This window comes from Brachionichthys hirsutus, chromosome 12 (assembly GCF_040956055.1).
Source record: "Brachionichthys hirsutus isolate HB-005 chromosome 12, CSIRO-AGI_Bhir_v1, whole genome shotgun sequence".
Taxonomy (NCBI): Eukaryota; Metazoa; Chordata; class Actinopteri; order Lophiiformes; family Brachionichthyidae; genus Brachionichthys; species Brachionichthys hirsutus.
Genome location: NC_090908.1, coordinates 4645103 through 4665705, shown reverse-complemented (window position 1 = coordinate 4665705; position 20603 = coordinate 4645103). Strand labels below are relative to the sequence as shown.

The following is a 20603-nucleotide window of genomic DNA, read 5'->3' as shown; positions in this document are numbered from 1 at the left end:
CACTAAAGATGTGTCCGTTCGTGACTGATCATAACCGGAGCCTCTTCTGAGTAAATGACTGGGAAAATCTAGAAGGTCTAACATGTGACCACAAATCAAGATGGTTGCTTAAACGAAGCTATATAATGGGGATATATCTTTGTCAGGCCTTCAGTTACGGTGTGTATAAATAAAAGCTGCAGAAGGTTCCCATGTGCAGTTTGAGCTGCTGGAAAGGTAAAGGCGGCTAGCCTGGAGGCAGCGCAGGTGTTAGTTCTCCTCCTGAGCCAAAGTCTATTCGGGGAAAACTAACAGACAATTTATGTTTTATAGCAGAAAGACTAGAAAATATCAAGTTAAGACTACATCCCGCAGAGCTCTTCAAAAATACTTTGGTTAGACTCCTTACAAGGACAGATCATCACACTACTGGGACTGAAAGGACACACCGATCTGCAGACAGATGCTGTAAGGAGTCGTTTTACACGTCGCCTCCTGTTGATTATTAAACACTCACATGAATAAATGCAAATTAATTCTTTTTTGTAATGACAGTTAGTTTGAAGCTGTCAAAGCACCTGTGTGTGTCCACCCACCCATCCATCCATTTGGAATAATACACGATATATATGCTAGGGCCTTAAAAAGGTGTCAAACCAAACGTCAATTCAGACGCAGACTTCAAACCTCAATGTTAAATTCCAGATTTTAACTTTTAAGTACCTTTGATTGTCCAAAAATTTTTTTTACAAGAAAGTAATAAAAGCCTACTATTGATGAATAAACTGCATGCTCCTCAAGATATAGATTATTCTGTCTCAATAAAGATGACCTGTGCTGATCACCTTGTGCCTTTAAACACTGATTTTCCTGTGGAAAATTACAGGGCTCTGATAATGCGTAACAGGAGGAGTGCACTTTCAGACTTTCAGTTATTTAAGCAGGATTGTGACATATTGTAATCTTTAAATTAACCGAGTGCAGCTTTGAAATGCAGAGTGGTGATAAGATAAAGACTTGATCAGCGGATGAAGACGCCTCCGTTTGGTATACAGAGCCCCAAATAGAGCGACATGATGCCGAGATGGCAGAACAAATCACATCCCACATTTGGTCATCATGACTATCCTGCACATACATGAGCTGAACTTAAAGATCGTAGGGACAGCCGTTCCTTATTTTCTATATTGTTGACTCCTGGTATTTACCAATGATGTGGAACAAAAACTATTTCTTGGGTGGTTCCTGTTACTTTCATATTTTACCAACATTTTTCTTATTATCTACCGATGTTTTTTGCATAGCTTTATCAGGTCACAATCAAATTGAGTTCAAACAGCTAATCTATGCAAACAAATAAAAATATCCAATTGTGCTCATAAATCTGTGTTCACAAGCATCATTTAACATCACAATATCTGGTGCAAAAGTGAAGACATTTGTTGCAGTTTGCAGGACATAGAAAAAGGATTCATACCTGGAGGAGGGTTTAAATAGACACTGTTACAGGTCAGAAGTTTCTTAATGAACTGGAAATATTCCAGGCTGTATTGCATTCTGTTGTGCATGAACTGGACGTTCTGCTTGCGGACGCTGCACTCGATTATACCAGGCATTTTGACCTGATGTGGCTTCGTGGAGGAAATGGTCAACTCCGAGATGTATTTGACGAGCTCGCTCTCCTTGTCCAGAGAGTCCATGCGCTCATAGAACAAAATGTAGGCGTTCCACCAGCGCTTCTGCCTCCGGAACGACATCCTTTTCATCATGTGATCGAACACCTCACCCATATAATCCCCTCCGAAGCACTGGTTCTTCATCTCCTCCTCATCGTCCATCTTGCACTCAGTCACATCCCCATCATCAAACTTATACCAGCGGTTCTTCTCACCATCGCCCCCGTTCCTCTGGATAATGTAAGAATAGTAGTGTCCTCCGCTCGCCTGGCCTGAGTGGACCAGCACTCCCACCAGACGGTACTTGGAGCTCCCCGGAGGTGTCGGCTCAGAGGGCTCGTTTTGCTGGATTACCTGGTTCTCTGGGTTAACATCATCGCCCTCTAGTTTGGCCACACCAGCTACCGTGTATGGCTCCATGTCCAGCTCCCTGGGGAACTCAAAGTAGTCATTGAACTTGATAGCACACTCTCTCTCCCAGTCATAGTCAAAGCGCTTCAGCTGGATGGCGAGGACGGGCGGAAGCTTCTTAATCAGCAGCCGCTTCACTGTGTCCACCTAGCAAGCAGTTTGAACAGCAAGCGTTAATGGAGAATCCTTCGGAGGAAAAAGAAGCCCAACCTTGTCTGGCGAGCACAGAGCCGCTCCGTTCGTACCTTCTTGTTACACTTCTCACAGTGGTACGCGTTGGCCCCCTCGAGGAGATCTCCTTTCACATACTGCTCCAGGGAGTCCAGCAGGTTCTGATGGTTTCTGATGTCTACGTTGAGAGTTGTGAATGACTCCTCACACTCGTATCTGGGGGGGTGACAAACGAAATAAAAAGTGTGACTAATGTCATAATACAATGCCCTTTTGTAACCTATTAAAATGTTTCTAGTAAGAACTGCACTCACCTGTGAGGACATCCTTGACAGATCTTCTGGTCAGCAAAGGACCCCCCCAGCACCTTGCTGAGCATTGCAGGGTGGCCCAGAGCCTTCAGAGCTTCATCCAGACTGTCCACCAAAGAGTTGAAAAACTCCAGAGCATCGTGTTGCTCACGCAAGTTTACTGGTTCACCCCATAATCTAAAACAGACGAGAATTACACGTCAGCAGCTGCTAAACAAGCAACAACTGAGCTAACAATCCAAACTGCTATTCCGAAATACCTGAATTGTTTCCAGAAACCCCTCGGGACATAGTACTGAAGTCTGGATGCAGCTAGATGCCCAAAAATGACCTGGAGGTGGCGTAGTACCCCAATGTTATATTCTTTCCTGTCTTCCGACTTACTGGAAGGTTTATCATCAAACTGATGGTGGTAGCTGAACACTTCATCACGGGGATCCACGTTACTCTGTGGAAGCAAGACGCGTAGAGGAAATGTACAACTCTTGTCTGGGGGAAATTATTTTTGTGTCTTTGGGTGTCTGACATTAAATCAGTGGCTTTGGACTCAGTGATGGACTCAGATCTAAACCTTCATGGCTTTAGAGCAGACCTGGGCATTGTACGGCCCCGGGGCCGCATACGGCCCTTTGAATGACTGACCGGCCTGTGTAAGGTTAATTGAAAATTACAAAACAAACACATTTTCTAATTTTACCTCACGCATGGACTAAAACTGCATTCAGTGACAGTTCAAGATGATGCATCTTTCTTCTGCAGGATGCTAAGAACCGTCACACAACCTTACAACAGTTTATTGAACTCAAAATGTGTTTTAGAGTGAATGTGACTGAAAATGTTCACTAATAGGAGTCACAAATGGTAAAACGTTCACATTTATTTTACCATTGTTTTGAGAAATTTAATTGAATGATATTTTTTGTAAGGCAACCTAAAAAAATGTCATTGCTTGATTCTAACATATAATCTTACAAGCTTGTCAAAACAATCCTATTTACTGCTTTTTTAAATAAAGAAATATTTTCTGTGTCTCATGTGGCCCCATGGAAAGAATAATTGCCCACCCCTGCTTGCGAGCCTCGAATTAGGCATTTTTCAGCAACAGGAAAATGTTAATTTTCATTAAGCAAAAGACTTGCTGCAATGCAGACTCACTGTACCTCATTTTCCTGCTTCTCATCCCCCGACGTGTCATCGTCGACATCAGTGCCAGTGCCTTCAATGGCCAGGATGCCATTGCGGATTGGGGGGATCATGTACAGTTGCTGTATGACTGAATTCATATAACAGGTGGCTCCTGCGTTCTTCAAACCCACAAATCCTTTGTTGGGCCGTGGTCCTACTGGAGGCAAGTACTCCCACTCTGTCAGTGCCTCACAGCCTAAAAGGCGAAGGAAGGAACAACATGACGTAATTCACAAATGACCAGCGAACAGTATCGGTGAAATTGGTGTCTCCGTACCCAAGTAGTACATGTCAGTCAAGGTGTCAACAATTTGCTTGAGGTTCCGCACACATCCGACAGCCAGCGCTACGAGAAGCTCAAAGCCAGCGTTGATGGAAGCAGGGCTGCTGCAAACGGGGATGGCTTGCTCTGTAGGGAAGTCCCCACTCTTCATGTACTGCAAATACACATTAGATGCTGGGAAGATGAAGTCATCAATGAGCTCCTAATAAAGAAAAAAAATAGAGAAAGGAGTCATGTTAGCAAATTATAAAAATGGGATGCTTCCTTCTCTTTACATGAACCATAAGGTTTAGATAGCATGTTGTACCTGAATGAGATTCGCTCCTCCTTTCTCACAGCCGATGTAATATTTTTTCTCTGGTGTCTGAAATGCTAAAAGTTCTTTGGTGACACCAATGTGTCCCTCGAGGATGGTCTCCTCCACTCCAGTCTCTCCAGTCCGCTTCACCTCATCCTAGTTAATTCACAAACATTGTTTGACAGCACGTCTGCGCGCACATAATTGTGACAGTCAAACAATAACACAAGAACAATTCAGCACATGTGCATAAACTGGTGGTTGTAGAAGCTGCCTTACCCTTATCCGCTTCAACCAATCAATCTCATTGTTGAGGAGCACCTCAGCATTTGGCAGGTTGATGTTGCTGTTATAGGCGTAGTTCAGAAGATGTCGGAGTAAGGTGAAGTAGTCTCCGGCGTGCTTGGCTCGCTCCTTGGCTGTGCTCTGGCAATGACAAATTAGAAATTAGGACCCAGTGAGCAGCTTCCTGTTAACACTGTGGTGAGACATAATAAAAGTGGTGGGAGCCGCATGATAAGTCTTGGTGAAAATAAAGATTTGGTCTTACCCCGAGTACAGTGAAGAGAAGAGTGATGAAGAAGAGGAGGGGACGATGACCCATACAGCACCTTGTTGCCATCAGGAAAAACTGTTCCTGGGCCATTTGACGTACAGATCTGTGTAACACACATCAACATCACGACATTATGCCACAGCTGAGGGCTACAGATGGTGAAAATGTTTCCATTGGGCTTCAGCAATTTGATGTACTTACTTGCTGTGGCAGTGCAGCAACAAATCTATGATGAAACTTTGCCAAGCCTTCTCCTTACTAAGTGTGTCTAGAGCCGTGGGCATCAGGGCAAAACACAGTGTCATCACTTCAAGGGCCTCACAACACACCTGCTCATCTTCCCCATCTGGCTCCGTAGCAGCATTGGTCTAAGAAAAAGGAAGCATGAAAGTACACAAAAATAAAAGCAACATTGAATTAACACTTCAAAGTCCATCGAACCCATCATTCAATTCAATGTTATTTATAACAACAGAAATTTATCTCAAGGCACTTTACAGGATTAACAGGGAAAGACAGAACCCAACTTGACCCACAAGAGCGAGCACTTTGGCAACGGAGGCAAGGAAAAATGTCATCAGCTCATTGTTACGTTAAACAAAATGTAAAACGCGCAAAGAGTGCAATTGAATACCTTTTCATATATCTTGCTGATTTCCTCATTTGAACTGAAGACGAGTTGCACTGTACCACAGCCCGATGCCCACACTATTTTCTGTACTGCTCGAATCACACATATATCTGGGATGTACTTCGATGCCTGGAAAAAATTCTGGTAAAAAACAGTCCCATACAAGGCATTCTTAGAGATTAGCATTATTACACGCATAGTATTCTAACTCATTTCGTGTTAACGCATAACAGCCATTTTTAAATACAACAAATACGATTTTAAACACATAAAGAAACTACCGGTAGTTATTTACCTAGACGGGGACCCTCAAATTAGTACTTAGCATACAGTGGCTAAAATAAACATTTCATTTATATTCACTGCCATCATTAGTCAACAGCAACATTGAAATGATTTCCTTACATTTTCTGTTACTTCATCAGAAATCTGCTGGGCCAGCCGAATGGCTACATTGCGGAGCATGCATTCTGAGGCTGGATTAGGGATGTTTTGTATGGCACTCTGGAGGACCAGAGCTTGGTCGTGAGTGGCCTGATTGATCTGCACAAAAGCAGGGGAGGTGTGATGAAAGTTAAAGACATGTCGGCGATAAGGCAATCAGCTGATGAAGTCATACAGGTGTGTTTCTGTGTGAGGCCTAACCGGTGAAACTGGAATATTTCCCTCTGCATTGGGCTGGAAGGCCTTGGCCACAGCCTTCACGTGACCATACCCAACGGCAGTAAGGAGGAACTTCGCAATCTTCAGCGCATTGAGGTAAGCGCCACGTCGAGTCTCCATGTCCGCAGATGGGAGGAAGTTGTTCCTCGTGAGCATGCTCAGTACCAGGGGCAGCCCACCGCTCTTCAAGAAGTTGTACTGGAAGTCACTGGCATCCTCACCCAGAGTGGCACTGGCTGGCATCAGCAGAGCATAGACAACCTAGATCATGAGCGAGAGCAGAGTGAGCATTCTTACAGAGCAGACGAAGAAAAAACTAAAACAAAAGATTGACCTAAGGTTGGGGGTATCTTTGTTTAGTAGACACATGAATTCTCAAGTGTGGCAGACGTCTTGGCAAGAAAATGTAAAGATTACGAGGTGCCACACATACTTATATACTACGTTATGTTGCTAATGGATATATAATATTGCTGTTCATATAGGAAATCAAAAAACAATGGCACACTACCGTACAACAGGAAACATGGATACCAGGCCACACTAACATATCTGCAGTGGAAATGACCCACCTCAATGAGGTACAGCACTTGTGAGGGTGATGGCCCAAAGAACCGCGAGTCAAGTGAAGGACTGAGGCTGTTTTCACCGAGCTTTGCATGGTCCAGACACACCGCCCGCAGATTGTCTACTGTGGTGTTATCTAAGGACACAGAAATAGTACATACACAACTACGGAACTCGACTGACTGCATCTGTGTAGGTGTGTGCAGTCATCACATAAATTCGCTGGAGACATTTCATACAAACCTAGAGGCATGAGTTTCATAAGAACCCGAGCTCCATCTCTAAGAAGTGGCATGTTGAGGTTGCAGCCCAGGTCAGCCACCTGCCATAGGAAGGAGATGTAGCGCAGATGCAGCGACATAATCTGTGGAACAGGGCATTGGTTTCTATTTTATTACTGTTCACACACTGGTGATCACATAATGACAACATTACATCTCAATTCAGGAGTTGCAACGAAAAGTAATGTGGCCAGAATTGGGATCATCCTGTGAGAAGGTTCCCTAAATTACAAAAATAAGGCATTTGATTAATAATCAGATTCCATCCATCCATCTTCTTGTAGACGAGACAACCTCAATCGTCTGATCTACACCCGCTTTATCCACCTTGAGGGTCACGAGTGTCGCTTGAGTGTCACTTGAGCCTATCCCAGCTGACTACCAGCGAGAAGCGGGTACACCCCGAACACATCGCCAGCTATTATTATACTTTAAAATATCTAAATGATACATACTATAATAACGTACTTTATAAAAGTATACTATATACAGTTAGGATTAACCACTAACTGTTCATCTTTGCACATTCAGCCCTTTATTATGGCGCAAATATTCCGAGGTTACTTTGAATTCGTTCAGTTTATACACTCAATACAGAACCTGTGCTGTGAACTCACCACACCAGGAAGACAGCCCTCCACCTCAGGGTTGGGCCCATCGCTGTAGTGGTTGCCATGGTTACCAGGAGAGCCAGTGGATGAGTCAGAAGAGCTGTCCGGGCTTGAAGGAATGTTGGCGCTCACCTGGGTCAACTTGGCTGTTATCAGCTATATAAAGCATGTTAAATGAGTTCGTGTTGGCCCGACGGCTGACAAATCCAAGCATGGGGTCATCACTTCAAAACTCATTCTGACTACAATACCAGTGCTACTTTTGAAGTCAAATAGTTTAACGAACTACAAAAACAAATGTATGTATCATTAAATACATGTAAAACATTAATGATGATGGGTCGTTATGAAAATATCACCAGTTTAACATTCTTACCGTTTTGTCCTTCAAATTAAGCTGTCCAATAAGCTTCCTGTCGTCAGCCGGATCCACCACCTCCCCACCAATAAAGAGTTCTATCTTGGTGTGTGCAGCATTAGCTTTGATTCGGTTTAGGATGCCACGCCGAACCGAGCCAATTGTGTCATTCGTATGTGACCAAATATCCAAGTCGTCGACCTGACGCCCCTGATTGGGGAAGCGGACGATCAACGTGATATGCTTCCCACGGAAAGCTCTGTTGGAGAAACAGAAGAAATAATGAGCAACATATTCTGTATCCTTCTCTGAAATCATCGAAAGCAGACAACAGTCGACAGTAGTGCTGCAACGGTTAATCGATTAGAGAAAAGCTTTAGTGTTTAGAATTAAAAGCACCCATAAACTGCTGCCGCGTACTGCCCGGAACTTAAGCGGAGCTTGTTCCCGCATTAGAGGGGAAGATGCATGAGCGTGTCCGTGGGAAAGCCAGAGCAGAGCAAGCAGAGAGAGACCACAGTCCAGTGTGGCGGCGGGCAGCTTAGATAAAGACGGAGAAAAGAACGACAATGAAGGAGAACAGGAGATGGAGTCCAAAGAAAACGACAAACTCTCCAAAGTTTGGGACTATTTCAAGCTATAACAAACGAGAACAGAGCTGGCGCATCACAACAGGACTACAACGATGTTGCAGCACTTAAGCAGGAACATTCTTACCCACTCCTCAAAATGCACTTTAAAATTCTAAGGCAGCTTTTAGTATTAAGAAGTGAATTTCCTGTTTTGGACTGAGCCTGAGGTTTTTTGTTGTTTCTGGCTAAAGGCAGTTCCCGGTCGATATAAAATATCGCAAATTAATGTGAATGGTTGTTTGACAATGCATTGCCATACTTGATACAGAAAGTATTCTTGCATACCGGTAATTATCTATATATTTATCTTCTTTAAAGTCTGAGACTTCACTCAGGTATTTTATTTACATTGAATGATCTTGTGAAATTAATGTGCAATCTTAATGGTAATGAGTGTGCAGTTTAAAATAAATGTTATTGCAAGCATTAACATTTGTTTGTTTTATACCTCTTAAAAATATTCTGAAACACTAATGTATTGTTATCACATTAGTCAAATTAATTGATAGATTAATGGATGACTTAAATAATCGATAGCTTTAGCCCTAGTTGACAAACGTTCTTACTTCACAATGGGAATTTTACATTTTGATTTGGACCAAGTCCGTGGCTTCTGATGTGTGCTTTGTAAAACTAGGTTACTGCAGTGGCGGCTTGATGCTACAAGACTAAAGTATATTTTCATGGCAAAGGTAATGCTCAGTGGTATGTTAAAATGCAAATGACAGATGAAGCGACTGTACCTTGACATGGGCAGTATAGTTCGCTCCTCATGATAGTCACTGTCACACTCATTGATGTACTCTTTGAGCACAGTGAGAACTCGCACCATGCGGATCGCCTCCTGACGGGCACAGTTGATGCTGTCTTTATCCCCATCTAAGACACACAGGGTGTCGTACGATGCCTTCAGGCGGTCGAAACACGACTGGATAAAATCTTCATGAATTTCAACCTGAATGGAGAAGAAAACACACAACGTGATGAAGAACTGTCAGACAACATGATTTAATGGCTGTCAGAGAAGGCTGGACTAAAGGCCAGGAAGAGAGCCGACAGATGACATTTCCCACGCCCTCCCGATTTGAAGCAAAACGATCAACCCACCTGATTGACTTGTAGTTTTGGTCCAAGGTTGGTGTAAATCTCTTTTAGCAGGTCAATGGCTCTGCTAGCGATGTCATCACTTCCTTGAATTACCACCTGGGAGAGAGAACAATGCGGCCTCAATTACACTCGCCATCAGTCTGACGTTTACGCATTACACTTTGCAATGTGCCCATGTTCAATAGCAACATTACAACGTCAAGTAAGGCAAGTGAACTCAAACATGGCCTGTTAAAACGTTTGTCCTGCTCGACGCTTTGGGAACAATGAACGAGATTCCTGCACAGTAATGATCGCAAGGCCCCTGTTCAAATGTGGACAAAGTCAGTTATTACATCAACGTTTCCAGGAGAGCAGAGTTCTAAATGTAATACAATATGTATATATATAATATCTAACAGAAGCCAGAGGTTTTTGACTTGCCTTCTTATTGTTATTATAAACGTGTGTCGCACAAACAGCCGAAAATGGGCAAATGACATGAAAAGCCTCCATCTTAAGCATCCGTCTCACCCTCCAAAGGTAGTCCAAGCCTATTAGTTCGAGATCATCCATCATGTAGGCCCTGCGCTTTGCTACCAGTTTGCCCTCCCTACAGTTAACAGCCTTGAAGAACCTCTCAAAGCACTTCATGCCATTCTCGGTCAGCAAAGAAGGGTCCAACTGCAGAACATTGTTCTCAAAGAAGTCCTTATTTATGTCTGGATCCAAGTCCGGCTCATCACCCATCAGCTTTGAGTACCTATTGAGCAACAGCAAAAATAACATTCAGATATGATGGGGGGGGTGGGGGGATTCAATGTACGGTAGCCAAATGCAAAATGAATGGCAGCGGTAATACCATTTGAAGCAGGCTTCCCGGTCACAGAGATACACTGCATTCTCAGCCAGACACTTCCAGATCTGCTTGGCCTGAGGGGCACACAACCACAACTGGCCATCTTTGAGCAGGAACCTGTCAAAGAAAAAGGTCATTAGTGGTCTGAGTGTTGAGAGAAACCTACATGTGAAGGTCAAATATGGGGGTTCCATCAGAATTACTGGTGCGTGTGAATTGATTGGGTAACGCTTGTTCTTCCCAAAATGACATCGATAGAGCAGCTTAATCAATAATAGGAGCAACTGTGAATACATGGTGCATATACAGGCCTCGAGTCGAGTGGGACACAAGTATGTATACAAGTACGTAGACATACAAACAAGGAGCTGTGGAGAACATGGCAACTGTTCTAATGCTACAGGAAAGCCTTTCATCCTGACCCGATTCGTCTTTGCAATGGCTTGATAATTGAATACTGCTTCATTTGTGATTCTGTCTGTCCAGGAGATCTTCAACATTCTATGACAGGTCCACATCTCAAAGGCAATAACTCTCCTGATGATGTTATTTGTAAGAGTCCATGTTTCACACCCATATAAAAGGTGACCATACATAGCATGCCAAGATTCTCTTTCTGTTTTAAGTGATAGATTATTATTAGCGTGCTTGTCGTTTTGTTAAAATGCTAATAACATGGATGAATTAATGTTTTGAGCATTCATTCAAAATGGTCTCGGCATACACATCAAATCCGACGATGTTCAACGTGGGCATATTTCTTAAATTCCTAGTTGGAGTCTTTTCGGCGTGAATCCCAGCCCTTGTTTCTCTGGTTGCATTTTATTTTGCAACGCTTAAAGTGATTTCATACCTCAGGAAGTTAAGTCGTTCCTGTACTTCCTGGACGTGGCTGTAGCGACTTCCTGGTCTGACTGTCTGGGGGTCAAACTCAGCTTGTTCCTCTGTAAAAGCAAACATACATTAAAGACATCGATGACCCATCTGCAAGAAACGAAATGAAGTGGATCCACTTCCAGCAGTGATATTTACCTTTGGAGAACTGTCTCATTGTCTCCATGTAGGCGGAGAGATTCTCAGCCACCAAGGTGACCAGAGAGTGGTTATGCTGCAACTGGTTGATTAGGTCATGGCGGTAAAACACATGAGGACTTCTCTGGGTTTGACTAAGGACAGAGCAGCAGGAGGTGTGGAGGTAGTAACAGAGAAACAGACAGAAATCAGATGTCAGCGGGGTAACAAGGAATAAGAATAAAAAGCAGTGAGCATTAAGATGACATTATATATACAGTCTATGACACTCCTAGTCATACAACCTCTAATTAGTAGTCTGACTCATTATCATCTGTTTAAACCATGGCCATAAAGAAGAAAGCTTTTGGTGTAATCGTATGTTGCACAGACATACCACCAGTAACAGAGATATCAAGGTCATTTCCTGCCCCGTGTTCCACATAACATAATATTTTTATTTATAAATCAAACCATCCAACAATTCAAGTTTCCGTACTGACTGCCACCACATAACTACCCACAAGGGAATAACATGCTAAAATCAGTTTGTATAACCAACGGTCACACTATCATTAAATTAAAAGGGTTCACTCAGATTTATAATATTCTGCCGCTACATCATCTGCATCTTAAATACTTTTGATATTTGATTACTCATGTAATTACTATCACTCAACAAGAAATCTAACAAAGGAACTGTCCAGAATCCACAATAAGCAAAACTTCCCATGGGAGTTGAGGTTAGTGACATTTTGCTTCTTTTTTTCCTAAAGGCTCAACATCAAGTTAACATTTCCATATTTTGTTAATATTGACATCAAATACAGAAATGTACTGCAAGGTTAACTTCCTGTTCTAAATTTGATCAACATTTTCTTTGGAGAAATGAAACATTATGCACATTATTATTTTTGTATTACAGTACATACTAATCACAACTCGAGTTTACTTATTAGAAGTGGCTAGATTACAGCGAAATATTATGGAAACATTTATTTTTACATTTTTTAAGTACATTACATCAAATGCGGGAGAACAATGTTGGGTAAAATGTGGAAGAGGCATGAAATACCCTTGATATTTTGCAGTGAGTAATTTGTGCTGAAAGGAAGAACAGGGCTCCATCTCAAAGGACCTTTCATTGACTTATGTAACCGTCTACACTTAAGGAACAGTCCTCAAGTGCCTCAAGAGAAATTTAGAATCATTTTCAGATATGATGACCAAAGCAAAGATGTTTTTGATTTCATTTGTTTTCCAGTAACCAACCTTCAGTTCATGCATAAACAAGATTGCAGGCATTAAAAAAAAAAGATGAAATCAAGAACAGAATTCTAACCATCTAAAAAATAAGCATCATGAAGATTCAAGTACAAGTAATCATAACATCTTGATACCAGAACCAAATCTGATTCAATACAATTGTAATGAAATATAAAATACATTTCCATTTTGCAGCCATGGCAAAAAAATAAGGGTACACTAAATTGGCTTTTTTTAATGAGCAACTTGCACACCTTAATTTTAATATTTAACATATAATTTTAAAAACAGTTGGTGCTTTACTCCGTTCAAACTCGAACGCAGAGAGAAAGAGAGGGAATTGTTTTAATTCTATGATGTTGGTAACAAACTTTAGTCCCACTTTACTCTATTCCATCCTTCTCATTTCTTAAGAGAAGGAGAAGCATCTGGGTCTCAAAGCTTTCCTGGAACGAGATGAGAGTATGCATGACTTCATGTTCCTCAGAACTCAAAACGGAGCGCTCATTGTTTAGCCATGTTAGTGTCTCATCCTTCCCTGACTGCAGAAGGGAGTTTGACCAGGGGACTGGATGAGGAATCGGTCATTTGAGATGAAACCCAAGAAAGAATTTCTGAAGCAGATCCAGTGCAGAGATTTACATTTTATATGTAATGTACCATTTAAACAAGAAAGTGAGACTTGACGTAACACAGAGGTGTAGCCCTGGAATTTGCTCTCAACTTACCCCACTAAGTTCGTTTGTATGATAATTGGCATTTTCTTTCTGAAAAACAGGCATGCATACTACATATTTTCTACATTGACTAGAAATGGGAAAAACACTACTTCAAAGGAAAATACATAATGAGCAGCACAAACACAGGTTGACTGAAGAAAATGGACGACTGCAGTTCCCTTCAGCGTCCAGGAACAGTGAACACACAATGGGTCAAGCCTCCACAAAGAGGACCGCAACTGTTAATAACCTCCAACTCGCTTCTTCTTTCTTTCGGTCATTTGTAATAACTGATACTGATCATCAGTCAGACTTCCCATTTGAAATATTTGGATAGCACAAACAGCAACTCTCAATAAGCAATGGATGTTTCCTGGCTACCAGAGGAGACAGTTAAAGGTGTGGGCGTTTTGTTCTGGCCTGCTGGTTAGCAGCTGGCCGCAGGAGTCGACACGCTTCGTTGAAAATGCCAATAAATCAACTGGTCAAATATTCCAGATATAAATGTCTTGGTACTTTCCTTCTGGATGTTCACGCATCATGTGCAAAAGTAAATATGACTAATTGATGAAAAACGAAAAGGACATCCAATGAAAGCTTCACACTGTACACAAATATTAGAATTGTCCCGTTTGTTCTATGACGGTTGAGGTCGTCTCGTCTACAGGAGGACGGATGGATGGATGTTCTTACAACATTAAACAGATTTCCTTCATGACCTTACCTAATGTTTTGAGGAGCTTCTCCGAAGAGGCTACAGATTTCTCTGATCTGCTTCAGGGCTGGGATAACCCATTTGTCATTGGTTCGCAGCTCCTCTATGAAGCGGTCTATCCACTGAACCTTCTGTGTATCCCTGTCCTGTGAGTGAAAATTAAATAGTCAGTCCTTTCATCATCCTCATCCTTTAAACATACACGCATTTGCCGCCATGTACCTGGGAACAGCTGTAATCCAGTATCTTGATGTGAGCACTGAGAGCCTGATCCATAATATCCACCGGCACATCATCGCTGTGGGCCAGGTTCCACAGTAGGTTGAGCACCTTGTGAGCCATCACCCCATCCTTATCATCCTCAGCCAAACGCCGAATAAGTTCAAGCAGTTTTTCACGCTGCTTCTTACTGGCGTTGGTCCAACTTGCCTGCACAAGACACAAAAAAAAAAAGTTCAGATGTTTCAGGAACAATTCAGTTTTTCTGAGTGTTGTTAGATGGCAGTTTGCATGCCCACCCTGTGAAGATGATAAGAGCATTGTTGCATGGCCCAAACAGGGAAATTAATCTCTTATGGCAAAATGTTAATTTTACCGAGGAGAATATGCAGACTGCTGGGCAAAGAGTAAAAGTCTCTTCATTCTAACACTCAATCACTTATCTCAAAGAAAAACATAATTGTTGAGGTTGTTTGTTTGCTTTTTAGCAATATAAAAATTGATCATTCATATCAGAAAAGGTTTCCTGAAGGTAAAGCGGACCATTGGAATATTCTAAAAAGAAAGAAAACTTTATTACCGTCATTGTAATTAATGCGGGACACGACACACACAATGGGGTCGGGGGGCACCTTGGCAATGCTCTGGAGGTAGACTGGCCGCTCTCCAGCGATCAACCTACACTCCATATTCGGACTTGACCAGGTGACCCTCCGGTTTCCAACCCAAGTCCCAAGCCCCCGAGCCGCCGCCGCCCCGTCACATACCCTAATTAGGCATTTTCATCTGCTCTATATAATAAATTGACTGGAGAGGTGCGTCATAGAACCTTTTCAAAGACCCAAACTACTGATTTCAGGCTGTGCAAAAACCAGAATGTTGTTGTAAAGTGTAATGAGAATGAAGCCAGAAGCAAATGAAAGGTTTAGTGTATTTGTTCAGAACCCTTCAGTCTGTGATTGCATGAGTGATCAATATAATTCTTCCTCACCTTGAAACAGTCAAAAAGGTGATCGAGCTGTTCAGGTGAGAAATCCCACGCCAGTTTGGCCAGGAGGTCATGGACATTCTTCACAATGGCCTCGTGCTTACCAGCCTGCAGACCGAAAACAGAACAGTGGGGTAAATAAAACACCTCAATGTCCACCCTCTCAGCAGTCTGGGAAATGCTGCAATAACTTGATTAACAGTGAGATTATGTAAACGATAACTAGTTATGTTTTAGTTACAGGACAAAAGCTAAAGATGTGGGTGCGTATACCAGGTCGATTGAATTCACCCACAATTTGTACAATCTATTGTAAAAAAAATTTCTTATCTGGGTTTGTGCCACAATATTAGAAAACGTCGACATAACAACAACAGATCATCTCCGGGTGAATCTTTGGGCTCTTTAACTTGTCCTGGGTATTTGCACTGAAAACATTGCTTGCCGCAGCGCACCTGTGCCGCCCATATGTTGTCCAGATCCTGCATGGTAAGAGCCTTCTCTTTGATAACGAAGCGAAGGATCTTCTCCAGTTTCTCTACGTACTGAGGCTGGTGCAAACTGTCCCTCAGCACAATGGACAGTATGTGGTTCTGTTGGATCCACTCCTGTGGTGGGACAAGGAGACAGAAACAGGCGTTCACTACAGACAGAACCTGATAACGACAAGGGTTAAGAGATGAACTCGGTTTACCGCCATGCGCTCCGCAGTGAGCCATTCCTCCTCTTCAGGGTTATGCCGATGAGTGTAGTAGGACACACTGGAGATCACCTTGTTCACTTCATTTAGTGCATTCATTTTGCCGTTAAAAGAAGAAATTTGTAATAACCTGGGAGTAAAAAAAAAAAAACACTTAAAATTATGTAATTAATAAGATACTAAATGTTCATGATGACAATTGTATTCTTCACCCTGATGATAGGTACTCGCATTATTACTCATTGATACTCACCTAAGAATCATTTTCAACCTAAAAATCTCTAAATTCTTCACCGTCTCCTCCTGTCCCGGCACACGAGATGCCAGATTCTTCAGAGACTTGATTATCATGGACAGTGCGTCGTTTTTGGCTTCATTCTTGGCCTCTTTCTTCAGCTCCTCATCCGTGAGGTTCTCTAGAAACTGTGGAACCATCTCAATGACTGGAAGGAAGTACTTCTTTACCGTGTGCAATGTGAGGAACTCGTAACACTGGCCAAAAGGCCTGAAATGCAGAGAACACAAAGGCAGCTCAAAAAAAGAGAACATTGGCGTGACACTGACAGGACATTGATATGTTACAGAATCGAATGTGTATTTTTACTCAAGTCTTACTTAATAAGTGCAGCGATGATCTGGACGTTCAGTGCTTGGCCACTCATGAAACGATCATGCAACATTTGAAACCCGTTTAACGTGCCAAATTTGTTTATCAAGTCCACCAACCAGCCCTGTGAAGAATAATAGTAAAAAAAAAAACATTGAGAAAACAATGGTGATGATATGCTTTTAATCTGTTGACAGACATTGTTTTTATTGTCATGAAATGTCCTGATTAATTATGTGACAATTCCAGCATCAACTATTCCAGTTCACAAAAATTAGCATGGAACCTCTCAGTGATTACTGTTCACCATGACACCTTCCCACAATATATTTATTAATTTATTATATTTTTGTTTAAAACTCCCTTTCTTCCGTGTATCAATATACCGGTACTTTCTAACAAGCAAAAAGTATCTCTGGAACTTCAAGCTTCATGTGCCACGTTATCACATGCAATTGTCTGATTGATAGATTTATACCTAAAATGTCTGTTTCAAGACCAGTTCAGTCATGACATTTGAATGAAACAGTCCTCGATTGATCCTCACATCTTGTGGAAAATGCTAATATCAAGGGCGTAGTTTTCATGCTTGTACTGTTGCAGCAATTCACCTTAGGAGAGCGGGGATCTGGTGGTCGAGCAAAGAGCTCGTCATCGGCCAGCTGTGCTCCTGCAGGGACCGTCTCTGAGGGCCGGGTGCCGTTGTAGATGTGGAACTTGCAGTGAGGGTTGGTGGCCATGGCCAGCAGCTCCAATAGAGGGAACCAGTCCTGAGAGAGCTTGGCCACGCAGAGCTCCACCAATCGGTGTGTGTTATTTATGATGCACCTCTGTGGAACAAGGTTTGTGGGTTAAATAAAAAGTACCATTATGACAGAGACAAAGCAAGAATCAAAGAGGAGTAAGATCCTACTGGATTTCCTAGTAACCTTTGACCTGAAAAATCACAGGCACTAACTGATACCTTTGTAGCAACACACTGCCTGCCTAGAAATACGATATTATCAAAGGCTGCTGCTCTACTGTCAAGCAAACTCTGGACAAGCAGTGCCCTAAAACAGACTCGTATTTGTGCCTCACTGAAAACTTGCATCATCATGTTTGAAGTGAAAACTTTATTTCCACATAAACATTAAAACATTTCCAACCGTATCATCCATAAAGTGACAGAACAGGCTGAAGGAATAAGATAACAAATCAATGTGAGACGGACATAAACCAAAGATCTTTACAGAAACGTAACACTTATCATTTACAGGAATCTGGCTGGTTTCTTAACATATACTGAGCGACTCATGAGAAAAATGGAATAAGATGTAGATTTTATAATCTGTCTTTGTAGTGTACAAACTAGAATTCAAATTTAAGCCATAACCCTAGTCAACATTATTTGGTCAGAACAAAGATGTTTTGCTCCTTCATTTCCAAATGCAACAAAAGTCAGGTCCAGTTGCTTTCAACAGAATTATCAGTGATCTCTGTGGCAGCTCTTTCATAAAAAAAAAAAAGTTGGGATAAAAATGGTGCACCGTGCCACCAACAAAGACTTGTCAGCCAGAAACACAACGGGAATCCTTGCACTGAAAACAGTATTATATGAGGACTACAATTATTCAGTCTTTATCTGTAAACTTGAGTTTTATGCAATACATACGCAAGCAACATTTCCTTTTTAGAAGACCTGAAGCTAGCCTTTACACTACTAAAATAAATAATAAGCTAAAATAAACTCACATGAATTTCAAACTTCCAGCCACTGACTGCCTCATCTGTCAGGATCTTTGTGAAGGAGATGGTAAGACCATCTCGGAAAAACCTCTGACATGCCTCGCACTTCACATCCAGTCCTGCAAGGAAAGACCGCCTCATTAAAAAACATACCATCGCAAAGAAGTACATCCAATTTTGTTTGTTTTAAAATTAGATGACAAGGATCAATAGCTGGAATTTGACCTCAGTTTCTCAGTGCCATTTCACGAAGAACAAAACATGTATTGAATGCAGAGAGCATTGTCTAACAATGTTGACAATTGGTACGTGCAGAGTGAAGACTTGTATATTCAACACATGGGGAAGAATCAGAGCTTGGCATTTGCAATGAAATGTTCCACTGACTATAGGGGCTGTTCCTGTTTCCAGTTTCTCAAATATGAAGTCAAGCTCCTTTCTTTCATTTTCACGTAAATTATTTATACCATTAGTTGGTAAAACATGTTCAATTTAATTCCATAATAGTTTAAAAATTACTTATTAAATTAAGTAATATGACAAGAATTACACATATTTGATTATGATTATGATTATTTTCAAGGGACAAAGCCTCCTATTTGAAAATGACATCTTGGGCAACAACTGTAGGATATAAATGCCACAAATCATCTCGACAGAAACAAAGGTCCATTCTCCATGTCCTTACCTTTTTTACTCAGGTCTATAGCTGCTTCCAAGAGGACTTCCAACTCTCCTTTTGGCAAAACTGGAACGACCCAACGAGGCCTAAGAGGGAATCAAACCAGACGAATCACTACATGCATGTAAAAAGCATCCGACACATATGATCTACCTGCACCCAATATATTCAGTCAAAAATTTGTACTCGTCACTTACTAGCTAAATATTATATAAACAAAAATTCAGGCGTAAAATTGCAAAGAATGCTATAAACCAGGGGTCGCAACCTTTGGCTCTTTTGATGACTGCGTCTGTCGCAGATAAATCATTAAAAACACAAAACATTCTCACGCATTTAATCTATCCATTTTCTACCGCTCCTGTTTGGGGCTGCGGGTGGCTCGGATAAGGTACGGAGAATTCAACGATTTCGACTTTTCTTACGCAGTTACCCAGCCATTTTATGGAGGGGGACTCCCTTTCAAAAGAATAACCCTTCCCTCGCTTCACATCAATCCACATACGATATCACACCGCAGCCAAAACGGTATGTAAATAACACAGAATTGTGTTAAATCAACTTTTATTATGCTTTTGTTTTTCGTATTTTTTGCACTTTTATGCGTTATCTGTTTAGATGCGCGTAGTGACATTAATATAACTGTAGGCATGTAAATGGGCATTTACCTGGTGTCATCTACAGTAGTTTACATTATTTCTTATGGAAAATACATTTGTAGTCTCCTGACCTGTTGATCATGTCATCCAGCTTGGCTAGGTCAGTGTGAGGAAAGGCAGGCTCCTCTTCCTCCAGCTGAGGGGGACTATCCCCCTGGGCTTGGTCTTCCGGTGGGCTCACTGGAGAGTTCTCATTAGAGGAGTTGGGGGATGAGGTCTACGCAAAAAAAATAAATGGTACCATTAGTTCACCACTTGAAACCGAGGGTGCAGGTATGTCTACTGCCATGTAAACAAAATCATAGGCAATTATCACCTGAAGATTTGGGTACAGTTCAGAATTTCTATATATGTGATTTGTTTTTTCAAATGTATTTTTCAGCCAACATTATTTAAAATTGTGTGAAGGAATCAGTTTTCATATAATCAATGCCTCGTCTGATCATTACTCACTGGCCTTCATCACATCATCGACTGAAACTAAAGGGAGCGCTTCTATGTCTGTGGTCATTCATTCATTCATTCATAAAGATGCTTAACGGAATGTAACTGCTGTGCAATGATGGGGTTACATTATCATCGGTGCACCTACAGCATATAAACCAACGATCAGAAATTAAAACGCAGCTTCAAATAAGTGCAAGATCCAAAGCGAAAGCGTGTGAAGCAAGTATGAAACAACCTGAAACTTTACTCTATATATTGGTTTTACGGCCATATACAGCACTTCTCGTTTTTAGCTTCTGTTACT

The 20603-nt window shown here is 41.7% G+C and overlaps 1 protein-coding gene across 1 annotated transcript in view; it reads right to left on the bottom strand.

Moving 5' to 3' along the window:
- Positions 1–20603, bottom strand: part of usp9 (ubiquitin specific peptidase 9) — a 34017-nt gene that overhangs the window by 8235 nt on the left and 5179 nt on the right. Inside the window, exons 3-37 of the mRNA XM_068746733.1 lie at positions 19924–20069; positions 19200–19279; positions 18518–18630; positions 17395–17613; positions 16792–16907; positions 16430–16681; positions 16171–16306; positions 15932–16084; positions 15480–15584; positions 14492–14698; positions 14279–14415; positions 13564–13602; positions 11591–11724; positions 11412–11502; positions 10562–10675; positions 10234–10462; positions 9721–9816; positions 9357–9568; positions 8000–8240; positions 7630–7779; positions 6975–7095; positions 6737–6867; positions 6147–6425; positions 5919–6044; positions 5505–5642; positions 5072–5238; positions 4865–4973; positions 4594–4740; positions 4324–4470; positions 4011–4218; positions 3709–3929; positions 2809–2996; positions 2552–2725; positions 2312–2453; positions 1457–2213 (exon numbers count right to left, since the gene is read on the bottom strand). Coding sequence (XP_068602834.1) covers positions 1457–2213; positions 2312–2453; positions 2552–2725; positions 2809–2996; positions 3709–3929; positions 4011–4218; positions 4324–4470; positions 4594–4740; positions 4865–4973; positions 5072–5238; positions 5505–5642; positions 5919–6044; positions 6147–6425; positions 6737–6867; positions 6975–7095; positions 7630–7779; positions 8000–8240; positions 9357–9568; positions 9721–9816; positions 10234–10462; positions 10562–10675; positions 11412–11502; positions 11591–11724; positions 13564–13602; positions 14279–14415; positions 14492–14698; positions 15480–15584; positions 15932–16084; positions 16171–16306; positions 16430–16681; positions 16792–16907; positions 17395–17613; positions 18518–18630; positions 19200–19279; positions 19924–20069 — 6025 coding nt within the window. The remainder of the gene's footprint in view (positions 1–1456; positions 2214–2311; positions 2454–2551; positions 2726–2808; positions 2997–3708; positions 3930–4010; positions 4219–4323; positions 4471–4593; positions 4741–4864; positions 4974–5071; positions 5239–5504; positions 5643–5918; positions 6045–6146; positions 6426–6736; positions 6868–6974; positions 7096–7629; positions 7780–7999; positions 8241–9356; positions 9569–9720; positions 9817–10233; positions 10463–10561; positions 10676–11411; positions 11503–11590; positions 11725–13563; positions 13603–14278; positions 14416–14491; positions 14699–15479; positions 15585–15931; positions 16085–16170; positions 16307–16429; positions 16682–16791; positions 16908–17394; positions 17614–18517; positions 18631–19199; positions 19280–19923; positions 20070–20603) is intronic.